General features: G+C 65.4%; 2 protein-coding genes across 2 annotated transcripts in view; one reads left to right on the top strand and one right to left on the bottom strand.

The window, feature by feature from the left end:
* LOC133241637 (mucin-5B-like) overlaps positions 1-7,812 on the top strand; it is a 41,255-nt gene extending 33,443 nt beyond the window's left edge. The window contains exons 37-56 of the mRNA XM_061407454.1: positions 31-212; positions 477-648; positions 1,394-1,641; positions 1,977-2,163; positions 2,381-2,609; positions 2,700-2,881; positions 2,952-3,021; positions 3,249-3,349; positions 3,628-3,659; positions 3,917-4,097; positions 4,460-4,564; positions 4,645-4,682; positions 5,054-5,170; positions 5,524-5,610; positions 5,727-5,849; positions 6,047-6,092; positions 6,245-6,353; positions 7,003-7,154; positions 7,242-7,359; positions 7,500-7,812. Coding sequence (XP_061263438.1) covers positions 31-212; positions 477-648; positions 1,394-1,641; positions 1,977-2,163; positions 2,381-2,609; positions 2,700-2,881; positions 2,952-3,021; positions 3,249-3,349; positions 3,628-3,659; positions 3,917-4,097; positions 4,460-4,564; positions 4,645-4,682; positions 5,054-5,170; positions 5,524-5,610; positions 5,727-5,849; positions 6,047-6,092; positions 6,245-6,353; positions 7,003-7,154; positions 7,242-7,359; positions 7,500-7,626 — 2,606 coding nt within the window. The 3' untranslated portion in view covers positions 7,627-7,812. The remainder of the gene's footprint in view (positions 1-30; positions 213-476; positions 649-1,393; positions 1,642-1,976; positions 2,164-2,380; positions 2,610-2,699; positions 2,882-2,951; positions 3,022-3,248; positions 3,350-3,627; positions 3,660-3,916; positions 4,098-4,459; positions 4,565-4,644; positions 4,683-5,053; positions 5,171-5,523; positions 5,611-5,726; positions 5,850-6,046; positions 6,093-6,244; positions 6,354-7,002; positions 7,155-7,241; positions 7,360-7,499) is intronic.
* Positions 7,793-12,389, bottom strand: LOC133241636 (uncharacterized). The gene is made up of 2 exons (XM_061407453.1): positions 10,551-12,389; positions 7,793-10,407 (listed from the first exon to the last, which is right to left on the bottom strand). Exon 1 carries the CDS (start codon positions 12,232-12,234, stop codon positions 11,317-11,319), a length of 918 nt encoding a protein of 305 aa, XP_061263437.1. The 5' UTR covers positions 12,235-12,389; the 3' UTR covers positions 7,793-10,407; positions 10,551-11,316.
* Positions 12,390-12,716: the final 327 nt, after the last annotated feature.

The raw sequence follows: 12,716 nt of genomic DNA, 5'->3' as shown, positions 1-12,716 counted from the left end.
CTGGCTGACCTGTTGTCTCTGACCTTGTAGGGGACATTGTCTACAACAAGACAGATGGGGCGGGCTGCCCCTTCTTAGCCATCTGCAACCAGCGCTGTGACCTTGACCGCTTCCAGGGCGCCTGCACCACCTCCTCACCCCCAGGGACCTCAGCCTCTGTGCCCCCAACCACTCCACTTAGCGACTGTGATCGTACAATCCCTCCTCGAAAGGTGTGCCTTCCACCTCCACCATGACCTGCCAGGCCCTTCTGTGTGCATGGGGCCCGGGGCATCCATCAAGGTTGATGGCACACCCCCAGCCCTCAGTGGCCACTCCACGGGTTGCTCTGGCTAGAGGAAAGCACGCAGGGTCCAAGCCCAGCCAGGAGGCAGCGGCCGCCCTGCCCCAGGCAGGGGGTGGTTCCTGTGGCTGAGGTGGGGGCGGTGGGAAGGGGTCCTGCCATCCCACCCTGTGGGTGCTGTGCTGTCTCACAGGTGAACGAGTCCTGGTTCCTGGAGGACTGTACGGTGGCCCGCTGTGAAGGTGACAACCGTGTCACCCTGCTGGGGCCCCGGCCGATTGGCAGCATCACGTGCGTGAATGGGCATCTGCCCGTGAAGGTGCAGAACCAGAGCCATCGCTGTGACTACCACTACGAGTGCGAGTGTGAGCGCCGCCCTTGGTTTCGGGTCGGGGGAGGGCTGGTGGGGTTTGAGACGTGCACACGCCCCCCATGCCCTGGGCCTGGGGTCACTGGGCCCATCCCCATCAGGCTTGACGGTCTGAAGGGAACCTGGGGGTTTCTGAGAGCAGGGAGAGTAGGGGTGAAGCTGAGGAGCTCTGAGGGGGTCGCATCCTGAGGGTCCTGAGCAGCTTTCATGGCAGAACGGCATGCAGGAGGAAGTGGGTGGTCTTACAGGCCTCGGGCTCCTGGGGCGGCCGAAACAAATGACCCCCAGCCAGGCATCTTAAAACAGCATGGTCCTGGAGGCCAGAAGACAGAGATCAAGGAGTCAGAGGGACCGAGCTATCCCCAAAGCTTTGAAAGTGGGGGGTCCTGCCTGGCCCTCCAGACTTGGGGCCCCGGGTGCACCTGGGCTGTGGCCCCGCCTCTACCCAGTCATTACGCAGCTTCTTCCCTGTCTCTTAGAAGGACCCTTGTCATTGGATTGAGGGCTACCCTGGTCATCCAGGATGACCTCCCCCCATGAACCTTCACTTACAGCTGCAGAGACCCTCCTTCCCCCAAAGGAGGTCACATCCACAGGCTCTGGGTGGACACATCTGGGGGGCTCCCCCATCCAACTGGGTCCACTTGTGTCCCGAAGGAGGGACGGAGGCCCCCGGGGCTGAGCGACCCCCAAAGTAGTAGCTCCGGGTGGCACTGGGTAAGACCTGTCCATGCCTGCAGGTGTCTGCAGCGGCTGGGGGGACACCCACTACGAAACCTTTGATGGCACCTCCTACTCCTTCTGGGACAACTGCACCTATGTCCTCATGCGCGAGATCCAGCCACGCCATGGCAACCTCCGCATCCTGCTGCACAACCGCTTCTGTGAGGCCACCGCCCACTGCCCCCGTGCCCTAAGCATCCACTACCAGTCCATGGACATCGTCCTCTCCACCACCAGCAGCGCCACTGGGCAGGAGGAAAGCCTGGTGAGCGCGGGCGGCAGAGCAGCGGTGGCCGGTCCCGGCCTGGTTTAGGGGGACCCTGGTGCACAGAGATCACGTTGTCCCCCTGCCAGAGAGCCTCAGGGGCCTTGGGGAAGACAGAGGGCACACCAGGACCTGGGGTCCCGAGTGTGGTGACTCCAGAGAGGGCAGGGAAGGAGCATGGGGGTGCCCGAGGCCAAGAGCCCCTGGGACCCAACACACTGACCGTGACCCCAGCCTGAGGTGGGTGTCTGCTCTTTGGGGCACGGGTGCCCAGGAGGGGGCCCAGCACCTGGGAGCACAGCCCAGGTGTCATGGTCCCCCGGTCACACCCCCAGATCCTGCTGGACCAAACTCGGGTGAGGCAGAGCTTCAGCAAGAACGGCGTGATCGTGACCCTGACCGGGGCCACCGGGATGCGCGTCGATATTCCCGCCGTCGGTGTCGGCATCACCTTCAACGGGCGGGTCTTCCAGGCCCGGCTCTCCTACAGCCGTTTCAGTCACAACACCGAGGGCCAGTGCGGTGAGCGGGGCTGCAGGACGCCTGCAGGGGTGGCGAGGGGCCGGCACCACCGCAACGGGCGCACCCCCCCCGGGGACCCCAGACGCACAGCCGGCCCCTGCACCTGCCCCAGGCGGGAGGCCCTCTTTGATAGCTGAGCAGTTGCTGGGGAGGTTGGGAGACGAAGGGGGACGGCGACGACGGTCCAGTGTGTCCCCCTGAACCCCGCCCTCCCCAGGCACCTGCACCAACAACCGCCGGGATGAATGTCGCCGGCCGGACGGCACCACGGCCCGCACCTGCCGGGACATGGCCCGGTCCTGGCTGGTCTCCAACAGCAGCGTGGAGGGCTGCGGGGTGCCCACCCGCCTGCCCCCAACCACCAGCCCCCTCTTGCCGGAAACCAGCACGCCCGCCATCCACCCGTCGTGCCCCCCAGAGCCCCTCTGCGAGCTGATGCTGAGCTCGTGAGTTCTCCACCTGGGTTGGGTGGTGGTGGTGGGGTGCCATCACCCTGAGGGGCCTCCGCTGCAGCCTCTGATGGGCCCTGCCTGCAGGGTCTTCGCCGCGTGCCACAGCCTCATCCCACCTGGCCCGTACTTCAACGCCTGTGTCAGTGACAGCTGCTGGCCCGGCCGTGGCCGCAAGGTGCTCTGCCAGAGCCTGGAGGCCTACGCAGAACTCTGCCGCTCCCGGGGCGTCTGCCCTGACTGGCGCAATGCCACTCACGGGCTGTGCGGTGAGTCGGGCGTGGCCACTGGGGGCCCTGGCCTCCTTGGCCTGCCTGACACCTGTCCGTGTGCCCCCAGACCTCACCTGCCCGTCCGCCAAGGTGTACAAGTCTTGTGGCCCTGTGCAGCCGGAGTCCTGCGACTCCAGGTGAGCCCAGCCGACAGGGAGAGCATGGTGGGGACAGCGGGCCTCCCAGGCTGGCCTGGAGGACCTGGTGGGGAGCCAGGAGGAGACCCACGAGGCTCCAGGACCCCGACCCCAAATCTCGGGGGTGCCCTTCCCCCACCCGACCTCCGACCCCGGACCCGAGGTTGCCCCCGGGCCTGCACCCTGCCCACTGCCCTCCCCCTCGGTCTGCCTTTGTCGCCTTGCAGGAGCCAGAGCCCGCTGAGCGTTGGGCTGGCAGAGGGCTGCTTCTGTCCCGACGGCCACATCCTCTTCAATTCTCACAGGGACATCTGTGTGCCCGAGTGCCGTAAGCACCCTGCGCCAGGCCCACCCAGCCCCAGAGAGCGGAAGGGGCCCCGGGGCGGGCAGACCCCAGCTGGGGCCAGTCCTGCCCAGTCCTGCCAGCAGCGCAGCATGGCCTGGAGCCTTTCTGAGTCCCCTCCTAAGTGATCCCCCTCAAGCTCTCCAGGGGCTTCTGCCCCAAGCAGGGAGAAGAGGCCTCCATTGGGGGAGGGGTGGCCAGGCCGGCTGGGCCCCGACCCCAGTGCTCCCACTAACCCCCTTCTCCCCATTCTTGCCTCGCAGCCTGTGTGGGACCGGATGGGCTTCCCAAATTCGTGAGTGCTCCACCTTCAGCAACCTGACTCCTCGCTTGAGCGGAAGGAGGGCAGGGGTCCCCCTCCCAGGGCCCCGGCTCTGCCCGGGGTCGGGCGGTGGGGCGGGTGTGGGTATGGCACACCCAGGTGTGAGCCATGTCAGCCTCAAGGCTGCTCCCGGGACAGGGAGGCCGGGGCCCGACCTGCTGCTGGACGCGACCCCAGAGGCCAGGGCACCACCCAGGAGCCCTGGGGGACCCTGACCTGGTCTGTTGCAGCCTGGAGAGCGGTGGGTCAGCAACTGCCAGGACTGCGTGTGTGACAACGGCACTGTGTCAGTGCAGTGCACGCCCGTGGAGTGCCTGGCCCCAGACCAGCCACAGCAGTGTGGCCGGGCCGGCTTTGTGGCCGTGAGCAGGCCTCTGGCGGACAACCCATGCTGCATGGAGAATCTGTGTGGTGAGGCCTGCACCCCAGTGGGCGGTCGGTGGCACGGTGTCTGGCTCCGGCCACCTGGCCGGCAGGGCAGGCGTGCCTCGGGGTCCCGTGGCCGGGCTGAGGCTGGACCCGAGGTGGGGCCTCTCAGTTCTTCGCTCCTCCACCTAAAATGAAGCTGGTGGCCTCTGGCGTCCCTGGTGCCAGGCAGGGTCTTGGGGAAGACCAGGGAGGTGACACAGCATGGCCCAGAAGGGCCACAGAGAGCCACTGACTCCTGTGGAAAGGACTTCTCTGGTCCAGCGTGGGGCAGTGTTACCCTGGGAACCACAGTAGCGGGAGGAGGGGGGCAGGGGCACCCAGGCAGCTCCCTGACTCTCCCGCAGTCTGCAATGCAAGCACGTGCCCCCAGAGCCCCCCTGCATGTCGGCTGGGAGAGAAGCTGGTCCGCACCCAGGTGGAGGATGACTGTTGCCCCACCTTCAGCTGCCGTGAGTCTCAGGGTTCGGGGGACGGTGGGGCTGGGGCTGGGTGCCTTCCGGCAGGCGCTCAGCAACCCCTTTCCTTCCAGGGCCTCTGCTGTGCACCTTCAATGGCACATTCTATGGGGTAAGGGCTCCGTGTCCAGGCAGTCGGGAAAGGGCAGGGGGTGGGCTCCAGACTCAGCACGTCCTCCGAGGACCCCTGTGCCCCTCTTGCCACGACAGCGGATGGGTCGAGGCTCCAGGCCCTTCAGAGGCAGCTGCTGTTGAGAGCCACTGGGAGCTTAGCTTCAGGCTCTCCCAGCAAGAGTTTCAGGGCAGGACTGCCCCTCCCACCGGCCTGGGGTCCCGGCTGCCCCAGTCTGCACTCATCCAGGGTCATGTCTCTGATCCTGTGTGAAGAGGAAGGAGACCGCTCTGTGGGTCTCACGGGCACAGGGAGGGGGCCTGGCCCTGGTGCCCCCTCAGGGTCACCTCCCCTCACCCTGTCCACTGCAGGTTGGTGCAACCATCCCAGGGGTTACTCCGTGCCACACGTGCACCTGTTTGTCCACGGACAGTGAGGACCCGACTGTGCGGTGTGAGGAGGAGGCCTGTAATACCACCTGCCTCCAGGTGAGGCCAGGCTAGGCCCCTGGGGAGGCCCATCACCGGACCCTGGGCCCCCGGGAGGGCCTCCAGCTCAGCCTTCATGGAGGTTTTTCCGTCCCAAAAGGAGGGAGTGAAGCAGGAGTGTGGGGTATGGGGCTGTGGGCTGGAGGCGGACCTGTAGGCTGCTGGGATAGGGTTCTGGAGGGCCGAAGTGGAGAAGGTGCTGGGAGCAGGGCTGAAGCTAAGAGAGGACCCGGGGGCTGGGCAGGGGCATGCCTCACAGAGGAAAGGGGGTTCCAAGGAGGCTAGCCCTGGGCCCCAGGGTGGGTGGGAGAGCAGGAGGGCTAGGTGTGGGACGTGACCACCCTCTGCCCCAGGGCTTTGAGTACTCCACGGTGGCCGGGCAGTGCTGCGGGGAGTGCGTGCAGACCGCCTGCCTCGCACCGGACGGTCAGCTGGTCCAGGTAAGGGGACACTCAGTCTCGACCCTTGCCCTGCAGAGACCCTCCTGACCAGCTCCTCTTCATCCACCAGGTAATCCCCAGCCCGGCCCCCAACCATTTTCCCCCTTTCATTCCAGCTCAACGAGACCTGGGTCAACAGCCTCGTGGACAACTGCACGGAGTACCACTGCCAGGCCAGGGACGGACCCCCTATGCTGACCCCAATGCCTGTGGTCTGCCCTGACGTGTCCACCTGCAAGGTGTGTGTCTGGCACAGAAGCCCCGCCCACATCACACCTACCCATTCCATCACCAGAGGCCCCGCCTACCCACAAAGGAGCCCCGCCCACACCACAGCCCACACCCACTCATTCCCAGAGTCCATCCCCAGTAGGCCCCGCCCACCCACCACGAAGCCCCGCCCACTCAAGCCCCGCCTCTGCCCCTCCCCCTGCAGGGCATCCTCAAGAAAATCGGCTGCTGCTACTATTGTGTGCAAACGGGTAAGTCAAGGCTCCCCTTCCTGCCTCTCAGCGCTGTCAGCCCCGCCCACTGACTCCTCCCGAAGTTGCCCTCCCCAGCCAGAACCCCCACCCTGAGCGGGAGGTTACGTGGGTCCTTGGAGACCTGCCCCCACTGCCTTTCCTCTGCGCAGACGCCTGCCAGGTCCACACCAACATGACGGTCCTGCGACACCGGGGCTGCGTCACCCAGGCCGCCGTCAAGGTCTCTTTCTGCGAGGGCTCTTGCCCAAAAGTGTCCCGGTGAGCCGCCCGTGCCCTCCACCCACGCCCCAGACACATGCGTGGTCACCAGCCGGTGCCCCACGTGACCCTGTCTTTAGAGGGACCCCCTGCGCTGGGGCTGAGGCCGGAGGGCCCAGCTTGCTACAGGGAAGAGGGAAGGGCCCCCCAGCAGGGCTGCAGAAACCCTGAGCCTCCCCAACCCCCTGAGCCAGGCCTGGGGCAGCTGGGAGGGGCCACGGGGGTCAGAGCACCAGGGCTACCAGTGGAAGGTCTGCCCGTTGTTGGGGCCAGGCAGAATAAGCACCTTCCCTGAGCCGGACTGTCAGGGCAGAGCTGGTGGCAGAGTCCACCCCCCAGAAACCCAGGCCACGGCCAGCTGTGAGCCCTGGCAGAAGAGGCAGGAGGAAGGGTCTGGACCTGGCTGGACGGCCCAGGGCAGGTTCCCAGAGGAGAGATCTGCCACGGTCGGCAAGTTTGAGGAGCTGGTTTGGGAAAGAGCAGGGCCTGGCTGGGGAAAGCTGGGGTTCTCAGCGACCCAGAGCGCTGTCCAGGCCAGTACCAGCAGCGCTGTGCGCTCAGGGAGCCAGCCACTGTCTCCGGACCCCCAAGAGACTAGGAGCCGGGTGATCCGGGCAAGAGGGGAGGTCCTGAGGCTGTGCGTCTGCAGGTACTCCATGGAGGCACAGGCCAGGCAGTGCAGCTGCTCCTGCTGCCAGGAGACCAGGACCCACCAGGAGGTGGTGACCATGCAGTGCCCCGATGGGACGGCCTTCCAGCACACCTACACCCACGTGGACGAGTGCAGCTGCGTCCCGGCCTGCGCATCCTCGCCCCAGACTCTCGAGGATAGCTCATCCACGTTCCCAGTCTTGGGGTTCACCACTGTATGACGTTCCGCACCCCCAGGCACCCCCCCCCACCATGGAAACCACGGGTGCCCAGGCATGCCTTCCATGGGTACCACTGCCCCCGCCCTCTTTGCACTTGCCCTGGTGAAACCTGGGCCCTACAGGGTGACAGCACAGTGGGGGTCGGCTTGAGGAGGACCCGAGGTCCTGCCCTCAGAGCCCCTCGCGCCTGTTTGGCCACCTCCCTGGCCATCAGGGTCAGATGACCGTCATCTGAAACATGGGCACACCCAGGCTCGACCCTCGCCGGTGTCAGGAGGCGGCGATGCTGTGCAAAAAACCGTACCCCACTGCGCTCGGGTCCCACCGCGGCCTCTGTGCTCCTCGAAGCCCCCAGGGCACAGACCCCCACTGGCTACCTCCTGCAGCGAACCACAGACTGAGGCCGGGGCAGGCAAGGCCGGCTGCCTCCAGGGAGCTGCGTCAGGCAGGCTGGCTGCCTGCCGGTGTCTGGACCCTGGGCTGAGGCTACAAGGGCCAAGGGGCAGGCCAGGGACGGGGTGGCCCCCACGGCACGCCCTGTGCTTACGCAGCCCCAGTCTTGCAAATAAAGGCCGAGCATCACACACGCTTCCTGGTCCTGGTGTCTCTTCCCATCAGCTGCATCCCTGGGCTCCCCTGCCATCCGGGGGGCTGGGCTGTCCCTGAACCCCACGCCTCAGGCTTTTGCTGGAACCTCCAGGAAGGGCGGGCAGAGCAGGTGGCAAGGAGGCCCCCAGGGTCCATCTCAGGCTTTGGGAGTATCAGGCGGAGTCAGGGTGGCCCGAGGGCTCGGAAACACTATCACCGTGATTGCGAACATGAAGGGTTTAGAAGGAAGTTGTTCACAGGCGCAAAGACCAGATGAGCCTCTGGGGGGTCAGTGTGTCCACGCAGGAAACCCTCCCCATGCTGTCCGCACCTCCTGCAGGCGCTTGTCACGGGCCAGCCTGCCCCGTCTCTGACCCTCATGTCTCCTCTCCACCGAGGGCAGGGGTTGCTGCCTTTCTTTTCCGCTGTTTCATCCTGAGTGGAGAAAGTGGTCTGCACCGGGTGGGGCAGGACGAGCTGGGTGCGAGGAGCGGGTGGCAGGCCTGGCCTGACCTACCCGCATGGCACGGGCACCTCCCTGTGAGACAGGGGAGGCTGCCCGCGGAGGGCAAGGCAGCGCTGGCTGCAGCCAAGCAAGCCCGGTGGGTGAGAGGAGGGTCTTCCAGGCCCTGCACACCACAGGGCCCGCCTCCGCTATCTGAGCGCTGGGGCCCACCCAGGGTGCCCACCTGGGAACCAGTGACTCATGCTGTCCCCCAGGGGCTGCGGTCCTCAGCTCCCAGGGAAGGTGGGGGCTGGGGTCTCTTCGTGGCCTTTCCTACTCAGATCACCAAGGTCTAGTCAGGGCAGGACCCCTCTGGGACTGGGCTGGAAACTGTCCAGCAGGGCTGACAAGCTTACGGACAGACTGCGGGGGGCTGGCGGCCCCTCCCCCAGCCGCCACTGGGGTCTGCGCACTCCCCCATCTCAGTCTGATTTCCTGGGCGACCGTGGCCGGGTCCTGCCCTGGCCTTGCTGCTAAGTTGCTTCAGTCCTGTCTGACTCTGTGTGACCCCATAGACGGCAGCCCACCAGGCTCCCCGTCCCTGGGATTCTCCAGGCAAGAACACTGGAGTGGGTTGCCATTTCCTTCTCCAATGCATGAAAGTGAAAGTGAAGTCGCTCAGTCGTGTCCGACTCCTAGCGACCCCATGGACTGCAGCCTACCAGGCTCGTCCGTCCATGGGATTTTCCAGGCAAGAGTACTGGAGTGGGGTGCCATTGCCTTCTCCGTGCCCTGGCCTTAGTCTCCTAATTCACGTGTGAAACAGCAGCATTTCCTATACTTCAGTCATTCTCAAGGCACAGCGTCTTCTTACACCACGGGCCTCTTCCAGAACTAAGCATGTTTTCGAGGCACCTGAGGAGTGTCATTTGCCACAGACCAGAGCTCACGCATGTGAACTGTTTTTATCACAGACTGGAGCTCACGTGTGTGAATTGTGTTCACTCATCGCAGACCAGAGCTCACGTGTGTGAAATGTCTTCTCTCCAGAGACTGGAGCTCACGTGTGTGACCTGTCTTCACGCTCCGCAGGTCGGAGCTCACCTTGGAAACGAGGGTGCTGACGTCCTCTGTAGGCTTGCTCCCTGCCTGGGTAGAGTGAAGGAAACAGCTCAAGCTGGAGTTGGGACGGGCCTCCAGGCTCAGCTCTCCCACCCTCAGGGCGGTGTTGGTCACCCCAAGTGGGAACACACCCCCTCCACCCCCAACAGGAAGGCCTTGCCCCTTCCCATCCCGCAGGAGGAAGGAAGCCTCCCTCTGCTTCCCACAGCCCAGCCAATCAGAGACCGCACAGGCCCAGCCCCCGGAAGCCTCCCTACTTTGGACCCGGCTCCTCCAATGGACTCTGGTTATCACAGCCCCTCCCAGCTCCCCCTTCTCCCTCGAGTAGCAAGTCCCCTTCCGTGACCTCTGGATTTGCGTGTGGGCCACCACTGCTCGTATATCCCGGGCTGCAGTCGCTGAAGAAACTCACTTTTGCTGGCGAAATAACCAGCTATGATTAGAGTCGCTGGGCAAGCTGGCTCCATCTCTCTTCAGAAACTGTAAACCCAGAGTCACTGGGACAGTGCTGAGATACAGCATCCGCCGCTGGGTCCTGCCCACAGGGCCCTGGGACTGCCAGGTGCTGCCCCTCAGCCCGCGGCCACTCTGCACTTGCTCCAGGCAAGCCCCACGGCTGACCGGTCAGGTCCAGTTCTGACTCAGGGCCCTGACTGGGACCCCGTTGGGCACTCCCCGCCTCCCCAGGCCTTGTGTCTCCCTGACCCATCAGCTGGGTCCCGGGCACCCTCATCATCTGCCTGGTGTCACGGGCCCCCCTGGACCGCCGTGAACTTCGGCAGCTCAGGTGGACCCAGCTCTGCCTCCAGGCTCACCGGGGCAGGGCCAGGAGCCTGGAGAGATTCGGGAGGCTCCCGTGTGATTCGTGATAGACCTTTTTCTTTCATGAGAACTTTATTTTAGGTCTTCTGTGTGGCATATGGAATTTTAGATCCTCAACCAGGGATCAAGATCAAACCCACGCCCTCTGCAGGGGAAGTGCAGAGACTTAACCACTGGCCCACCAGGAAGTCCTTGAAGATTACGTCTGAAAATAAAAATGGAAGTGCTAATGAGGATAAATTACTCTCATCAGCACAGGGAAGACAGCCCTGAAGGCCCAGCTCTGTGCTCTGGGAGCCCCCCTGCACCAAGGGCCCGCTCAGGCAGGTGCCCCACCCTCAGGCCCACCGTGGGCAGGGGCCCAGCTGAGCTCTAAACCCCTCCTGCTGTCGTTCGTCCCACAAATGCTGACAAAGTCCTGCCATGCGGGCAAAAGCTTGTGCCTCCTCCCCAGCCTGTCCAGCAACCCAGCTGGAAGCAGAAAAAGGGTGCATCCAGATGACCCACAAGAGAGGGGCTGGGTGCGGGGAGGGTGGGTGTTGGGAGGGGGCCGGGCAGCTGCATGGGGCCCTGGGGTGGGCTGGGCAGCTGTGGGGACCAGGAGGGGTCAGGAGCCCACAGTGGGTGGCACACCCGGAGCGGGCCTCCCGAGCCCCAGCGACCCTGCTCCTGTATGCCGGTGTCTTCCTGCAGCGTCAGATGGGACGTGGGGAAACCTAGATGGAGGACCAGAGCCGCTGCTGGGGCACCTGGCCCACCCACGAGTCTCCAGGGCTCTTTCTTGGTGGGAATGGAGGTGTCCCCACAGGACAGGGCTGGTCTGCAGACGAAGGCAGTGGGTCTGAGCCTCAACATAAGGGCGGCAGCACTGCAGCCCAGGGAGCTCCGCAGGGGAGCCGGGCACCGCGACGGGCACCCTCGGAGCCGCCACAGTGGCGGGGCCAGCCCGCCCCTCTGCCCGTAACTGAGGGGGGTCAGCGTGCAGGCTGCAGGGGCTGAGGCATGGGTGACGGAGGGCTGGGGAGGCATCTCGGGGGCCTGACAAACCCTGAGCCTTGTCAGGGGACCGGCTGCGGGGTAGGGGACAGGCCGAGGACCCAGAGCAGTGCCCGGGTCAGACCCAGCTTTTGGAATTTGGGAGCCCATCCCAGGCTGTGTGAGTGACGAGCCCAGAAGGGCCCTCGGGGCAAGGAGATCTGTGAGGCTTGGCTTTCCGTGGCGGGGCCTGGGGATGCGCGGGCCCATGAAGACCCAGAGCATTGGACCGGCAGGTGCCTCCAGGGGCGGGGGCACGCCCCCGAGACCAGTGGGGCTCGGCTAGCTGAGGGGACATCCCGCGGCCTACTCCCGGGTCAGAGCACCCTGGAGAAGAGCCACACATGGGGCAACTGGACCGGGCAGCCAGTGCCTGTGGGCTGGGGCCAGTGCCCGGGCTTTGTCCTCTGGAAGCCCAACCAGACAACAGACCCAGGCTCCGCGCTCGCACACCAGGCTCCATGCAGGCTCCACGCTTGCACACCAGGCTCCATGCAGGCTCCGCGCTCGCACACCAGGCTCCATGCAGGCTCTGCGCTCGCACGCCAGGCTCCATACAGGCTCCGCGCTCGCACGCCAGGCTCCATGCAGGCTCCGTGCTCACGCCAGGCTCCATACAGGCTCCGTGCTCACACGCCAGGCTCCATGCACACTCTGTGCTCACACGCCAGGCTCCATGCAGGCTCCGTGCTTGCACGCCAGGCTCCGCGCTCACACGCCAGGCTCCATGCAGGCTCCGCGCTCGCACACCAGGCTCCATGCACGCTCTGTGCTCACACGCCAGGCTCCATGCAGGCTCCGTGCTCGCACGCCAGGCTCCACGCTCACACGCCAGGCTCCATGCAGGCTCCGCGCTCGCACGCCAGGCTCCATGCAGGCTCCGTGCTCGCACACCAGGCTCCATGCACACTCTGTGCTCACACGCCAGGCTCCATGCAGGCTCCGTGCTCGCACGCCAGGCTCCGCGCTCACACGCCAGGCTCCATGCAGGCTCCATGCTCACACGCCAGGCTCCACGCACGCTCTGTGCTCACATGCCAGGCTCCGTGCAGGCTCTGTGCTTGCACGCCAGGCTCTGTGCTCACATGCCAGGCTCCATGCAGGCTCCACGCTCGCACGCCAGGCTCCATGCAGGTTCCGCACTCGCACTCCAGGCTCTGTGCTCACACGCCAGGCTCCATGCAGGCTCTGTGCTCGCACGCCAGGCTCTGTGCTCGCACGCCAGGTTCCATGCAGGCTCCGCGCTCACACGCCAGGCTCCATGCAGGCTCCACGCTTGCACACCAGGCTCCATGCGGGCTCCGCGCTCGCACGCCAGGCTCCATGCGGGCTCCGCGCTCGCACGCCAGGCTCCATGAAGGCTCCATGCAGGCTCTGTGCTCGCACACCAGGCCCATGCAGGATCCGTGCTCTCACACCAGGCTCCGCGCTCACAGGCCAGGCTCCATGCTCACACGCCAGGCTCCACGCAGGCTCCAT

The sequence above is a fragment of the Bos javanicus genome, chromosome 29, assembly GCF_032452875.1.
Source record: "Bos javanicus breed banteng chromosome 29, ARS-OSU_banteng_1.0, whole genome shotgun sequence".
In the NCBI taxonomy this organism is placed as follows: Eukaryota; Metazoa; Chordata; class Mammalia; order Artiodactyla; family Bovidae; genus Bos; species Bos javanicus.
This window is presented reverse-complemented; position numbering and strand designations above follow the sequence as displayed.